Source organism: Argopecten irradians, chromosome 15, assembly GCF_041381155.1.
Source record: "Argopecten irradians isolate NY chromosome 15, Ai_NY, whole genome shotgun sequence".
Classification (NCBI taxonomy): domain Eukaryota; kingdom Metazoa; phylum Mollusca; class Bivalvia; order Pectinida; family Pectinidae; genus Argopecten; species Argopecten irradians.
Window position 1 is genome coordinate 11,349,316 of NC_091148.1, and position 17,734 is coordinate 11,367,049.

A 17,734-nucleotide genomic window follows, 5' to 3' on the forward strand; every position below is an offset into this window, starting at 1 on the left:
CACTACCATACATGTGTGTTTGTTGGAAGATACTCATAACCGCTCAAAAATTCCAGATTTCGCACGATCCCGAAATTGGTGGGGCGTACCGTGATATAAGAAAAAAAAATACTGTGCAACGAACTGTGTAGTTAATATACCGTTGATATATCGTCCCAGGGTGTATTGTTGCAGCACTAGTCTCTGCTATCTCTTATCTTATCTGGGTCCTAAGATTAAAAGTTTTCATGTGATGCAGTTGAAAATAGTGGTACAGAGCTAAAAAATAAACGATCGATTGTGAAATTAGAAAAAATGATTTCCAGATTTACTTGTCTGGTTTTCAATTTTTATTTTGTCTTTCTAATAGTCCAAAATGGAGGTAGCAGAATTCCTATGGCCATTCAGAGCAGGGGCATTGAAATTCACAATTTGTCCCTTCTTTGTGATTTTTCTCCTTATATTATTGGGGTTGGTAAACGACCCCATTCCCAATGCCAACCCCCCTTATTTTTTCTCAATTACAAAGAAAAATTCCCAAATCAAATTGCTGAATAACAAATAAAACTCGGAAATCTCTCCCCTCGTTGTTTAATATAAAAAAACAAACTACTCTGAAACTGTTGTGATGGTCGTCACCTTTTGATAAATTGACACGCTTTACTGTTTTACAATATCTAATCACCAATAATACCATGTTCAGTTATGGGTTACTTTTTGCGATTAAAAATTGCCAATTTGTAAAAAAACTTTTTTTCCCAAAATGGCATTGAAATTCACAATTTGTCCCTTCTTTATGGTTATTAATTTAATAATCCTAAATGAAGTCCAACAATTAAGAAAAATATTTAACTTGACCAAAATTATTTGAAGATTGTTGTACCAGTTACCCAACAGGTACCCGTACGTAAAATGACATTGGGTATAGAATGGTTATAGCTAGATCTATATATCATTGGGAGTGATTGTTTATAATTAGCTTTTGAGATTAGAGATCAATGATATGGTTAATTAATTCTAATTTGAAAAAAAAAAAAAAATGGATATAGATATGTTTAGTAAGTGTACACACATTCAATTTTATAATTTCATCAAATGTAATATTTCCTTATTTGCTTCCCATTTAGTAAGAAACAGGAAAATATACTTAAATCAATTGGCAATAGGTTTAATTATCAAATGTTTAAGTATGTTTAGTGAATGCAATACTGATGTGTACTAATCAAATTTCCGTATTACTTACAAAATGATATAATTTTGTAGTACACATCTATCACTGAAGTGAAATTCTATGAAGCAGATCCATATAGTTTTAATCATTTTTGGAATATTGCTGGTAGATTTCATATATCTTGGGTATTTTTAATATTCGTGAATTGTGAGATTTTTGACCTCATATCTACAGTATTTTTAATATACCTGAATTGTGATCATGAGATTAATGATTAGAAAGAGCCAGTACTTTAGCTCAATTGAGAAGTTAATCTTGGGATATTTAACTTCTCAGCGGTGATCAGCTGATCTACATTTGTTGATAATTTGGATGAAATCCCATATTTATTGCGGAGTGACTTATATGGTTCATTGACAAAGTTAAATGAATACTTAATATCCGGGTATATTGTGTAAAGCAGAAGGCAATGACTTGTCACTTGCCTCGGTACATCGGATAAATCGGATGAAAAGGAGACATAGGTGATGTACAGAAGGAAAAGTCTTTAATGAAAAGCGTCTGGAAGACACTATCTGGCAGTGATTTATGGGACTCGTTTAGACGAGTCCTGGACTCATGATTTTTCTGTGGGACTCATCAAAATTTTGAGAACCTGGAATCATGGACTCACGCATGATTTTCCTTTTGGGACTCACCAAGTTTTGGAAACCTTAAATCCTAAACTCATGATTTTCTTGTGTGACTTGCCAAAATTTTAAGAACATTTGATATATTTCTTTGAATTGGGACTGACATCAAAATTTTAAGCTTAGTATTCTGGACTCGCCTTAGATTACATTGAAGACACGGAGATATATTGAATGACATATATTAGGTTCAGATTCATTTAAATTCAAAAGTGGATGTGGGATGACATTTCAGAAAATTGGATTTTGACCATATACTTAAAGTGGTGGTACATGTATTCATTTGCATATATATTGTAGGTGATTTTAGAATGTTTGATTATTTTGGCATTCTCTGCCTCTGAGCTAACATATTGATGAGGATAGGGAATTTTGTAAGCCAGTTTGAGATATATACATTACCTTTTGTAATTTGAATGATTTTATGGCAAGCATGTACCCGGTACAATTGACAAGATCAATATAGTGATGTGCATTTGAAGTGTCAGATCTTGTTAAAAATTCTCTGAAAGGAAAGCGATTTTAAAAAACTTGTTAGTTCAACATTTGAACTCTTTAGCAGCGAAATTGAAGATTCATTTTGTAATATACCTACAGGACAACTTTCTTCTGTATAATTATTGGAGGAATATATAACACTGTTTGATATCCTTGAATACATATATTCTGTTCACTTTGATATTAGGAAGCTATCAAAGGTGAATTTGAAGTTGAAGTTCATGTTTTTATGTACATGTATGTGAATGAATATCGACAGTTTTAGCAGATGTACATGTATGTGAATGAATATCGACAGTTTTAGCAGATTTAATTGGATGTATAAATGTTTACTGCAGTTAAATGTCAGATTTAATTTTGAGGTAAACATACTGTTACCTGTTTGTACCACATACATATAATTAGTGTGAGATCATATCTGCAAAAATCGTGAGCTAAACAAATTCTGGATTAAATATTATACAGTCGATTGATTTATACACAATTTGCTTTCGGAGACTAACACTGATACAGAAGTTGATTTTGATGATTACCCTGTAAAATGGACCAGATATATTGAACAATCATCGTCAGTATATAATGAGCTTGGGATATAATCAGCTGCAGTTGGCAATCCACAATGGGAGATTCCATCAACTCATACACCCCTGAAGACATGTTTGAACTCTACCAATTCTAAAGCTGGAAGAACACATTATAGAATTTCAGGGATGAATAAACCAGGATTAAAGAAAAATTCTGAATTGGAATTAAGTAAGATGTCAGAAAGGATACAGGAGACTGTTTCTGTGACAGAATAAAGCGTCACAAGTACGGAAAGACTTACCAAATTGGACTTAAGATTTTGAGGTGATTTGTGATTTTAAAATCATGTTTCCGCTGTTTGGGAGTAATTTAAAGAGGTCTGCTTCAGAGAACCTCATTAACAATAATAACGACAAGGTCCCAGGACTTAGTACGGACCACAGGAACATGCCCAATATCACGCAGAACATGCAGAAAATGGTCCTCAATACCAAAATTCTGGGGGCTTGTATTTTGATGGGGGATAAAAAGGTGAGTACTATCATGCTTGTCACTAACAATAGTAATACAATTGAATGTTATGTTAAATGCCCAGGATTTCATTCTCAGGCAGACATGATTGCATTGATGGGATACCATAATGTACCCAATTACCATTTGATGCTAGGATGAAGGGACTAAAAGTTTGTGCAAATGAATGACCTTGACCTTCATTTATGATCACAGGGATCAGATAGTCCTAAACCTTTTAATGACTGCTTGTCATTGATTAGTGAATGCAAATTGAAATAATGGAATATTAAAAATGTACCTGATCACAATTTGATGCCAGCTGTAGGATGACAGGATAAGCAGTTTATTCAAATGAATGACCTTGACCTTCATTCAGGATCAGAGGGGTCAAATAGACTTTGAATGAGTTCTTGTTGTTATAAATAATACACCCAACATGTTAAGTTTAAAGCATGTTCAGGAAGATTTACCGTTTTGTAAATGTTAAAATGAATGATGCTGACTTTTTTTCAAGTTCAAACTGGCGTCAAATTCCATTTTTGCATATGAGTTATCTGCCCTTTCAGGTATGTATTGATTCTGATGATATGTGTTTGTGAGTGTAATGTCATACGTAGTGAAAGCAACAAGAATTTCACTCATAAAATTATGATGTCATAACCGATACCTTCCTGCAAGGGAGATAACTCGATCAGTAATATGCAAATACGGAAAAGGCTAAAATCCAAAATGGACTCATTATTGTTCTGAATCAGTAAGAGACTCAAATATCCCTCCCCAATCACATGTCATTCACAAATATTTTTTTGCCAAAGTTTATAATATGAAACAATTTAATATGATATACATGTATAACATTTTTTTCTGGTATATTATGGCACTACGGTAGATGAACTTTATTCTTGAATAATTGACATTTAACAAAATTAGGTCACTGTGACCTATTTTTTGACACTAAGTTGTATTTTCTAAAATGTTTTATTTTAACATATAAATGCATTATAATTCATAAAAAAAATTTCAAAAATATAATTTGGTTCCAACAAAACTGGGCAAAACAGAAAATTGCCACTCCTGTTTAACCCCCCATAACTCACAAGGGACTCTGGCCTGACCTGAATCATATGTCATATCATGATGTCCTAACCCCCGGGTATCTGTAAAAAAAATTAATGCTTATCGGTTATGGCCACCAGAGGGCCCAAATTGGCACTCCTCCTTTACAAATAGATGCTCACATTAATGGAAAATTCATCTTTCAGGTAAATCAGCAAAATGTGTGCTTTTCCTAGAAATTTTCTGCTTTACATTGCTTATGTCAGATATTTATATAGGTATACTGAAACTGATTTTTACCGATTTCAACTCGGATAGTTCGAACGCACATTTTTTCTGAAGCTTATTTTTGGGGAAATGGGCATGGTTATAGAAATGCATCGACACATAAAAACAAGCCCTGCATTCCCAGAATAAATTAACCGCACTCGTTTGTATAGATGCACAGGTAACTAGTCCATCCACATTTAGAGGAAGTAATGCAGCTGTGCCTTTTGAAGTAATCCCACATCGACAGGAAATGACCCTGGATGTTAATAGGATGTAAAATAAAACAAACCAAACTTAGGGCTGCATTACAGTGGAATCAACTTAATTTGAAATTAGTTATTATTGAAATATGGAATTAATTATAATCCCCTTTCACAGATATCCATAGTTTTTGGTGATATTGAAATATGGATACCGTATTCGACCCAATAAGCGTCCAGGGCGTTTAAAAATTGAAAAGTGATATCAAGAAATTAATATTGCAAACGATTTATACAGTTTTTGGTCTTTATTTATTCATGCCTGGACAATTAAAATCAAGACCTAAAAAATGGGGAGGGGCGCTAATATAAGGGATATGGGCACCTATTCAATATTATGAATGATTTCTCTTTCCCAAAAGACTTCAATCTAAGAAAAAAATAAAAAACTTTTCTCTTCATCCTAGGCTTCATTGCAGTGAAAAACTGAAATAGACTTTATTCAATCTTTTATAAACCACGGATTTGATTCCCAGGAGATTAATTGGTGTCTTAAATTTACAGAATTTGTACCAAAAATCCAGATTTTGTGCAAAACCAAACAAAGTATAGGTTGTTATTAAATTAAGTTTTTGAGTAGGCATTGATTTTATAGGGTCGGTCATGATCAGGTTACTGGAAACATAAATATTTATTTGTATGGCCTAACTGGATTTCACTGTATATGTAACACTATTTAGCTAGAACATAATTTTCCAAATTTTTAGAGGTCTGCTAAAATAGGATCTAGAGTAAAATCTTCTTTATGTACAATGTAGTGAAGAATTACCGTTACAAACAAAGACACAAAGTCTACACAATAATGATACATGGCAGTAGTTGAACCTTAACCTTCGGTATTGAAGATTTTAAAGTTCTAAACAGTTTGGTACAGACATGTAAAGTTTTCTTTGTTAGCAATTTTGTTTAGCAGTACGTACGTACAGTTAATTGTCTAATAAGGAAGTTATAGTGTGTTAAAATGGCTACTGGTTATTTGTACACTATTCAGTGTGTATTAATTACTCACAACGTTACTCTGGTCTTATACAAAACTTAGGATCAAAGTGTGAATATGAAAATTGTGAGCTAAATGATATACATGTATATGCTCTGCAAAATTTTTCTGTTGAGAATTTATACACATTTTACATCGTGATGTGGTTTTGATAAGTGACCAGAATTGAATACTCAGTCTAAACAAAGATGGAATTCAATTTGGTGGTTTATATATATAGCCAGATTCTTGGATTACCTCTCCAAGGGAATATTGAATCATAATGTTCATCAAAGAGAACGGCATTGATTATAAGCTTAGAAATATTGATGATGGAGCAGAATTCATGAAAGGTGGCATGATTATATATAAACCTGGAGCTAGCTTTAAGTTAGTGATTTAATTTCTTACAGCATCAGTGAAACGGCTATATAGTGATTAAGATCTTACAGCATCAGTGAAACGGCTATATAGTGATAAAGATCTATCAGCATAATAAGATCTTTCAGCACCAGTGATATATGATATGAAGTGATTAAGATCTTACAGAATATTAAGATCTTTCAGCACCAGTGTTATGATATGAAGTGATTAAAATCTTACAGAATATTAAGATCTTACAAACGTCAGTGATATGATTTGAAGTGTAAACATGACTTATTTACCTCTGGTGCAGGTACATTTTGTTATCAAGAACTAATTGTGTTAATTAAAACTTCTCTCAGTGATATGTTATGAGGATACAGGAGAGCTTTTGTTGGCTGTGGTTGTATGTTGAAAGTCAAGATTGATAGTGTATAACCTCTATCAAGACTTGTTATATAATTAGTAACCATATACATGCACATATATAGTTGTTGAATTTTAATACGTCAAGATTCGGTTTCTTCCTCTGCTGGAGACTTGTTTTGCCCTTGTTCCTTTGATTTCTCATCACGGACTTGGGACCGGCTATATAGCTACCACAAAGTGAATGAGAAGAGCATTGTAGCTCGTCATTGATAAAGGGACATAACTCTTAATTAATTGATGACATCTCCATCTGTGTTGATTATTTGATGTTGTGAGGAAGTGGCTGTTATTTTGAAATATGAAATTCAAGTTGACCTATGTTATAATTCGTCAATGAGACTTGAATGATGCTAAAATAGATTTGGACTGGTGTAGTATCTGCCTATATATGACTGTCACTGATGATGGATGAAAATAAGGTCAGTACAGTACTTAAGTGCATATCAATATTACGATTTTTAATACCACATTTGTCGTATTTACTACACAGGGGTGCTCAAAAATTAAAACAATTATTATTCTGGGAATCAAAATATAAGTTGTGAAGGAAAAAAAAATCAAAAAAATCCCATAATCTATATTTAAACTATTTCTGAACTTGTGGCACATAAATTTGTCACGATAAGCATACATAAATATGCCTTCTTACATATTATTGCATTGTGATTCACTTGTGAGACTCACAAATTATGTAATATAGGCTACATAACTGCATGATATTATGATATAAATATAACACAGTTAAATCCATGCGTTGGTAGCGTTTATTTAACATGTTGACTCTTTTTTCTGAAGGGGGGAGGGGGGGGGGGGGGGGGTGCTTAGGGGGGAAGAGCACTAATTACTTTGAATGCGATATTATAAATGATCTTGTCACACAGTGGTTAAGTATATTGTTAAATCCATGAGATGGGGGTGTAACCATGTTTTGGTTGCATTCCCGATATTCAGGGGAAAAAGTTGCAACTTATACTCCAGAAAATACAGTATATAATTTTAACTCATTTACCCGTAGAGGGAAGGGGCGTAATTATATGGGGAGGTACGCTAAATTACAGGAAATACGGTATAACAGATTGTTATATGATTTGTAGACATTTTTTATGAATCATTAAAGTAGATTTATATTGTTATTGATATCATGAAAAAGCAATTGAAATCACTCAATGGTATTAATTATTTGTGTCAAAGTTTGATTTGATGGCATTGAACCTATCAATAATCTTTAATATCACTGTGACTTTAATTATAAACATACTCGGGCGGGGATGGGGGGTGGGGGGGTGGGGGGGGTGGGGGGGGGGTGGAATATACACATCATTCACAGGACTAGAATGTGGGGGTTTGGGGTGGGGAAGGAGGGCACTAGTACAGGGGGATCCTGGGGGGAGGGAGGTCATAGGATGATCTACACTATGGGAATTAATTTTTATTTTATCTCATATTTATACTGGTAATTAAAGTTATGGTGATAATTTAAGTATATGATTAACATTAAGCTACTAATTAACCTTTTTGAATCTACAAAACTATCAAACTTGTTCAAAACAATCGTTGAACTAATGGTGTTGTTCAATTTACAGTTGGACTGGCGTCATGCTATTAGGCTAAGATTAACTTCAATATTGACTCTTAATGATTACTTACCCTTATATAAAGACTATAAAAGGCCGTAAATAGGTCGTATTAAGGCGTTCTTCACATCATTTTTGACTAAAATATTCACACTGCCATTATAACATAATAAAAATTATCTCGATCATATTATTAATGGTTAAGATTTTTAATGTAATATTCAGAAATCCATGCAAGTATGGTACGTACTTTTCAGACATTAGTCTGTGTATCTGATAAAGCTAAATATACAATTCTGTAAAAGTCATTTTAAAATATATATTATATATACTAAATTTGACCTAAAAGGCGCCCACGACGTTAAAAAAAAAGTTGACATTATTGGAAACCCATACAGTTTTGGTCTTATGCCTTGGCATTAAAACAAGGCCTCAAAAGGGGTAGGGGCGCTTATAGGGACATGCATGCTAATTGGATAGAATACGATATACTGTTTACTGCAGTTGGACTGAGTTGTACTTGGGTTTTATTTCAGAATTTACGTTCAATGTATAATATCACATGGACTTATTACAAACATGTACTTGTTAACCGTGTTAATTGGTAAACAGCTACATATGTATAAAATTTTGAAATAGATTCTGTACATTGAATATCTATAAGTTCGGATTAAATAGTTATTTGAAGGTCGCTGGCAAGTCCTGTTACAGTACACAATGTATCAGTCTTGTTCTTGGGAATTCATTTTACAAAACTTAAAACAACTAGAGCCACTGTGTTTCTGAAAATGTATCCGCAATATTCCAGGGGTTACTATTGCTGACGTTCTGTCAGAATGATAAATACCAGCAAAGTATTTCTACTGTGATTTATTCATCAATAAGTTAACTGATTCACCCCTCAAAATTCATAATGAGCTAATCCATTATTTGAAATGGAATAGAGTGTAAATGCTTCTTCAGGGGTGAAAAAAATCAGTCATATTTTAACTTTGTCACAGTAAAAAACATGCATATAATTTATTGGCCTCCCTTCTATTAAAGTTGTATTTCTACTAATGTTCATCATCACAAACTCTCATAAAACATACAATGTGTGAATATGGATGGTTATATATGATTGTTCAGATCCACGAAAGCACCAATATGATATTGACAATGTCAATTAGCGGTAAATGTCACATGAAATATCACACGTTTTGAAAGAACTGCCACAGTCAACGCCGTGTTTCAAACTTTTGGATAATATTGGAAAACCGAGTTGCATCAAGTGATCGGCATAGGCGATAGCCGTATAGATCAGAACCTCCCGAGCCGTATCACGTGGTCATTTATTATCGGCAATACCTGTACAGATGACGGAATAGATCGGACCAGTTCGGATACTTCCGAGCTATTTTAAACGTGTATACTTTAAAAATCAATATTTTTATTTAATTGCATGTTCATAATTTTGTGAATACGAACTTTACAAAAGTCGGTAAATATCGAAAGTTTCAAACTTAGAGAAATATGAAGAACTCTTTAAATACCTTTTCTATGCCAAAAATACAACAGGTCACAGACCATACAACTTTAACCTGCTTATGTGAAAGATGTTATATCATGGATTTCCTCTAATATAAAATCCATTTTTATAATGCTGATGTAAAAAGCATCCCACAGTTGTAAAACATTGTTTAATCCATGGGATGGGAGACATTTACATTAAGTTTGTCTCATGACCAGAGAAGTGGGTGAGACGCTTATAGGGGGAGGGGTGCTTATAGGGGAGGAATGCTTATAGGGGGAGGGGCGCTTAAAGGAGAGGAATGCTTATAGCGGAGGAGAGGAGCACTCATATGTGAGGGACGCTTATGGGGGAGGGGTGAATATATGGAGGGGAGGGGCACTCATAGGGGAGGGACGCTTATGGGGGAGGGGTGCATATAGGGGGAGGAATGCTTATATAGGGAACTTGACACTTATAGGGGGAGGGGATCTGATATGGGGAGAGGCACTTATAGGGGGAGGGGCACTTGTAGGGTGAGGGACCTTTATTTTGGGAGGACTAGATTATAGGTGGAGGGGCTCTTACAGGGGGAGGCACTTAAAGGGTAAGGGGCACTCATTACAGCAAATATGGTAGTCATAGTTTGGTTGTGATCTTACATTAATATATGTCCACTGACATACATACATTTACATGTTGAGATTATTAATGCATTGAACATTCATTTGATTATTCAATGGAAATCTACGTTCGCAGGAATTTTAGGAAAGCTAAAACTTAACATATGACATCTATTGTGAGATGACAATATAATTTGACTCTGTACTGTATTAAAAAAATTAACTGTGGCTGTTCAATCTAAAGCTGGTAAGATTATTCAATGGAAATCTACATTCGCAGGAAAACTAAACTTAACATATGGCATCCATTGTGAGATGACAGTCTGTAATGTATTAGAAAATTGAACTTTGGCTGTTCAAGATAAGCTGGTAAGCCTTTTAAATTTAAGTCACTGAAGAATGAAAATTCTTTATTCTTATTGACAAAAGAAATTTGATTGACTTATTATCTACCTTGGGGCAATGTCAAGGTACAGGTATATGATTGGGTTACACCTGTTTTACCTGTATAGTGTTGTTTGTTGGCCAGTTACATCTATAATATATTTTACACCTGGACCTGATATTCATCTGGCCAGCCAAGTCTGAGGGGAATCCCACCTCAGGCTAAAAATAGGTCAAGAAATCAACGTCTACGCAGCTAAGGTAAGCGTAAACACTCCTTCAGGTACATAGAAGAAATGTTACGATAATGTATATCTGTGAAATGACATAACTCTTAGGACAAGCTTAAGCTTACACTGGTGACACACAGGTAAATATATCAAAGGTGTGGTGCTTTTTAAATGAAGATTATTGGTGGTGTAGGTTTTTAAAATGTTTGCCAGATTGACTTTCAAAATTTCTCTTTAAAGTGTAAGTGTGAAATTGAAAACTTTCTTTTGGCATTTTGGTATTCATACAAGGTATGTACAGCTGTGAGTAATTAATAGAGTTTTAAGGTTGACATTTGAAATATATAGGTGCATATATACATTGTCATGATGATAAATATACAGATCTATATATGTATGTACCATATTCCACATTATAAGCGCTCCTGTCCCTTTACGTGCTCCTCAATCCCCATTTTTGAGACTTCAATTTCACTTATGTTATCTTAAATACAGACTAAAACTACAGTATGAAAACAGTGTAGAAGGTTGGATTAAAATCTTAATTATTTAAGATATTTAAATATCTTAATTAATTAAGATACTGATTATGGCTTATTGTGTGCAATAATTTTGTTAAAAAGATTAGCCTATTTGGTTCTTATACGGTACTTTTGAATTTGATTGGCAGTGTAATAAGATCCATTGGTCACATTGAATACTTAAATATGTGTGTATAAGCACAATTATATTAAACATATTTCACTCCATGTTAATTGTATAAATTAATATTAGTAATTTACATTATAAATTAATCTTTGACTGCTAGCAAAATTTGCAAAACTTTTCAATCTTGTGACTGTCAGTCATGATACATATTATATTTGTAAATTTTCTTGGTATGACAGTTGTGTCCCCTTGACTCCCCTCAAGTTATGATAAATTACATGTACCAGGTATTTATCAGATTGGTTTGGTTACCAGCAGTGCAGTTAGTGTGGGTCTATACTGAACTCATATATCTCACAAATGGAAGGCTAATATGGTGATAAATTTAGGACCTTAGCTGTGTCATCTACTGCTTAAAAATGAGAATGCATGACAGATGCTAGTGGTAGAATATCAATCACGTTAAAGATGCTCCATCGCCGACAGACCTTAAATGATATTCATCATTTGAACAATAATTGGTGTGTAATTGTGTACATATCTGTCTAATTAACACAAAAACTAATACGAAATAATTTATTTTGCCTTTGGTGCATGCGCAACCAGTACTTCATTCCATATAGGATAAAGTGCCACGGAATTTTTTCGGGATGCAATTAATTATTTTTCATATTTTTCCTTGAAGTAAAATTAGAAGCTCAAACTTTTTAATGGTGGTAATGGTGTAAAGTAAGTAAGTTTTGTAGCTGAAGAAAAATACTAAATTGTCTTCTCCTGTTTTTGATAGTGAAAAAATATCATTTGTCAACGGTGGAGCATCTTTAAGGTATATACCAAGAATATATAGTGATTTGTTACTAAAGTACAGGTACAGCCCCGTACAGCAGTTGTTGAAATGGCTTGCTTGAAACATAAAATTTAACTTTAAACTAGACACAATTGAAGTTACAATAATTGTTATGTGCTGGTATACAGAATGGAAGTCGGAATCTAAAGATCATGAATGTTTTTATGAGAGTTCTGAAAGACGAGACTTAGTCATTCATGGTATTCTCATCAGCAACCTTGGGTAGAATCATTAACCTGAGAGTGAGATTACATTTTAACATTATGTTCAAATTGGTCCTCAAGGCTGACCGCCTGGGGTCGGAGGGGTGAGCTAGGCCAAAAGGAGTCAAAATTTCAAAAACCTTCAAGGTTTGTGAAAAATTGTGACTAGTACAATTTCTGATTATCGATGACCATGCAACCTCTGATGACTCGGATATCCTGTATTTCCTAAAACTGTATTGACCAGTGGTCAAGTTCAAGTTGCAGTTCAAGTAAAAGAGGTTTCACTTCACTGTAGCACCTTTAATTTAAACTTCCAGATCTTGAGTGTTCTGTGTATCTAAATACGGAATCGGTGTGTAGAATACAGAACTCTGATGAACTGGTGTAATAAGTATATAAAACCTTTATGTTGGAAATGGAACAACTGATCTGCATTGGTTTGCAAAGTTCTTTTGATTCAAAGTATATAATTATATATAACTGGTGATTGTGCAGGCCACATATAATGGTTAAATTTTAATTGATTGTTTTGCATTTATGTACTGATGATACAAATTTGATCAATTTATATTCAGTTTTTTTTTTTTTATTTACTTCTGCAGGATAATTTTTTGATGCTGTGAAACAGCATTCTTAGGTACACTCGGCGAGTTTGTACACATCAAAACAATGAAACTACTTCGCGATGAAAATTAAAAGTTGTTTTGTTCATTTCACGTAATACTTGATGGTTTGAAAAAATGAAACCCAAATATTCAAAACCACAGACATTGAATTTGTACACATACATGTATATACACCATCGATGGAGTGTTTTAAGTGTTAAATTTGGGACTTTGTGATTATATATGTATTACTCCGAGATCAGTAGTTTCCTGAAAATCATGAACAACGCCTTCTTCGCTGTCTTCCTCTGCGGCAGACTTTTGGTGGATTGTTAAGTTTATTTTAATTTTACGTAATTCTACTGATTGATCATTATAATCAAATGTTAGGAAGGTAACTGCAAAAGAAAGTTCTTATAACGCTTATAAATTTAAGTTTTTTGTGTTGGTTGTATTGACGAACTATATCTGATGATATTATTGCGCCGTAAAAGATAATAGCTTTGAGTATGTACTGTTTCCTCTCTTGTTCTGTCACTGGGAGTTGTGTCTTTTGTTTATTGACAACTGCGTTATATTGAAAGGGAAAAAGTACAAAATTTATCAACATAAACTTACAAAATATAATGATACGGTAGCCTAATGAAGACTTGCTAAAGTCTGTTGTATTGCATGAAGTTTTCTTGATGTTAGCGTTCTTATGAATTCAAAAAAAATTTGAGTGTTATACTTAACAAAATAATGTACCTTTTACTTGACAAAATATATGGCTATGTTTTATTATAAGTCAAAAGTCGGCAAAGCAAAACTCACGATAAAATGTTCTGCACGATAATATCTCGTCAACCAGTTACTGATAGGCTTCAAAGACTTGTTAAAGACCGATACATTACATGAAGTTTTCTTGATGTTAACGGCTAGCGTTCTTGTGAATTTAAAAGAAATCTGAGTAATATACGTAATGAAAGAGACATTGATGAAATTGATAATTTAGTAATTAATAAAGAATTATAAATATGCATATGATACTCAGATTCTGAACAGTTTCATTGGTGTTGAAATCATTATTTTAGAAATAATTTACGTAGATATAAAATTAATTAGTTATTTCAGGAAAATTATTAAAGTTATACAACTTATTGTTCTTGAAAAACTTTAAATATCATAAAATAAATACGGTATACCGTTTATATATTTTGTTAAACTCCGAAATTCAACATTGCACACTTACCGTAGTATACTAAATTCAATATTTAATGAAAAACCAATTTCTTTATTCCTTTGTATGAGTCCTTCATTCACAGCATCTATGAGTGGCCTTGGCACTTTGATTTTTTAGAATTCCTCTGAATCATGAGGCAAATTTAGTTTAACTTCTGCAGGATTTTTGATTTTTTTTTCTCCAAAATTCTTCTTAATCATATTAGAGCTTTAATGACCGAATCAAATGAATATTTTTCCTCTGCTTGCATTAAAGTAATGGGATGACTTGGGTTCACCTGTTGTCAAATAATGTGATCGGGTGGGGTGTGTTGCTTGGTGTCTTTGGCGGCATGCTTTTGTGATATAGCACTATTAAAAGGGCAAGAGTTCCACTATACAAGAAGACACAACAAAATTACAATACATTTTGTATACCACAGTCTCCTAACACACCTCATACTTCACACATGTAAGACACCATACACAAGAGAGGCCTTAAAATTGATCCTAGGCTGTTAACAAATGATTATAAATGAAGTGTAGATATGGCTCTTATAGTTTACATCAGTTTCTGTATTGTAAGTTGTAAACAATTACTGTACAGTCAAACCTTGATGTATCAAAGTTCAAGGGACCGTCAGAAAAACTTCAAAACATTGAGACTTCGAATTATTCGTGGTTGAAATTAGTTGTGTACATGTCGTCTCCGTTCCGTAAACTTTATAATCATTGTATTTACCACAAGCAAAACAAAATAAAAACGAAGTATGCAATTAATCACATGTATTGCTATCGTTAGCAATGAAAAAAGTTCGATACATCGAGAACTTCATAAAACTTCGATTCATACATGGGTTAATTAGTAATGAAGAAAATCGGGACCAGACAATAAATTCGATACAGCAAGAAATTCGAATCATCGAGGTTCGACTGTATTTTTACAATATTTTCCCTTGATGTTTATGGTAATGAAGCTGTGATTTCTTTAAATGAATTGTTTTTTCTGTCAACAGGAACAAATGGCGGCAGGCAGGAGTGATGTGTGTGATGGTATTGATTTGAAATGGATGTACGACTCGGATGATTCTGATGACAACGAATGGTAAGGATCATTTTCCTCTGATGCATTTATTCTATGAGTGTGATTAATTATGCTTTTCTGAGGATTGATCTTACAACACATTCCACCAATTAATTCAGAAAAGTGCAGCAAAAATTTATACATTGGTTGTAATTCCGAATTTGCATATTACAGATTTATCTACACATGCGGATAGGTATTGATTGTGACGTCATGTGTTTGCAAGCGTAACATCATACGTCTCAGAGAAAACGATGTGAACTCCGCTCACAAAATAATGACATAACAATCGATACCTACCCGCAAGGGAGCTAACTCTGTAATATGCAAAGACAGAATAGATATATATAAAAAAGATGATTATAACAAATCTCAAAGGACCAACGAAATCAATTCTTTATAAGCATAGTTTGTTATACAAATTTGGGATACATATTTTATAGGAACCTTGGGAGAATGAAAATTACATGTAAAAATGAATTCATTCTAAGCATGTTGGATGTAAACACGTTTAACTGTATGTACCGTATTCAACCCAATAAGCGCCCACTGCAGTTATAAAATACATAATGAAGGACCACTTATATAAGGAGCATATTTAGACTAACATTTCACAAAATTAATGCACAGAATAAGCCATTCATTAATTTACAAAAGAAAGCAAATAAAAAAACTATTCATAGATTCAGTCTGTATTCAAGTCAAAATTAAAATGAGACCAACCAAATAGGGTAATTATCTAAATATTGAATTTAGTACCTGGTATTTTATTAATCCAAAGAATTCTCAGATACTGTAATAAAAAAGAATAAAAGGATGATGTTAATTAATCTTAAAATAATTGATAATCATGGCCTGCTCCTTCAAAAATATTGGTGCAATGTGTATAATGGTTTCAAATTTCAAAATCAGTTGACCTTCAAAGAATCTCATCTACTTTTCTTCTTTAATTTGATAACAGAAACTTTCTGTCTATTGTGCTGCTTCTATCTGTAAAGCATGAGACTCACTTTCAGGAACCTAAAACGAAGAAACCGTCGAGTTCTCCGAACAGGCTCGATTGCTGTTGATTCTCCTGTTCATGGGTAAACATTAGCGTTTCTACCATTCTGTGTGATCTATAGTTTTAACTCTCGATTCTTGTACTAATTGACTAATTAGTGTGTCTCAAAATCTTTTTATCTATACTTTGTTGAAAATGTATATATTGATATCCAAGTGTAAATTAATTCCACCCCCAAAAATATTACTTTTGGGTCATGAAATTCCAACATTGTTGCATGTGATTTGTAAAAGTCATTAGTATGATTTTAATCCCAGTAAGATAATATAGATTTATAGGCAATGCAAGAATATTAATTATTATATAACAAGTTTAATTCTTCAACATAATTATGCTAGTCAGCAGGGTCACCTGCAGATCACATGGATTTTCTCTGGTGGACACTCTAGATTTCTCCCTCTTTTAAATTAGACCCCTCATGCTCTTTCATCCAACTCATTTAACTCAAGCTAGTATGAGTTATGACAGAAAATTAATTTCTGACTTGAATAAAACATTTTTCTGATGCAAATCAGATGTAAAATAGTCAATTTTTTTGGAAACCACAGATTGGAATGTACTTGTATTAACTTGTTTTGATTTTACGTAACAGTTTGGTTGAAGTATACTAACAACTGTACATATCCATATGATATATCCCAGATAATACATGTATATAAATTATGCATCCTATATTTTAAATTATGGCAATCCCACCAGCTAGGTCACAGTTGTGAAACATTCTTTAATCCATGCGATAGGGGATTTTTCATAACTTGACATCCTTCTCCAGAAGATATTCCGAATTTGCATATTATAGAGTTATCTGCACTTGCGGGTAGGTTTTGATTGTGACGTCATGCGTTTGGGAGCGTAACATCATACGTTTCGGAGAAAATGACGTGAATTATGCTCACAAAATAATAACGTAACAATCGAAACCTATCCGCAAGGGAGCTAACTCTGTAATATGCAAAGACAGAATAGGGGGAGGGGATGTGCTGATTACTGCAAATACACGGAATGTGTATATATCCTTAATGGTTGTTGTATGTTGCAAAGCTCTCCACATT

General features: G+C 33.3%; 1 protein-coding gene across 1 annotated transcript in view; it reads left to right on the plus strand.

Moving 5' to 3' along the window:
• Positions 1–2,621: 2,621 nt before the first annotated feature.
• LOC138309645 (potassium channel subfamily T member 2-like) overlaps positions 2,622–17,734 on the plus strand; it is a 47,916-nt gene continuing 32,803 nt past the window's right edge. Inside the window, 3 exon segments of the mRNA XM_069250862.1 lie at positions 2,622–3,393; positions 15,552–15,640; positions 16,636–16,704. Coding sequence (XP_069106963.1) covers positions 3,208–3,393; positions 15,552–15,640; positions 16,636–16,704 — 344 coding nt within the window. The 5' untranslated portion in view covers positions 2,622–3,207.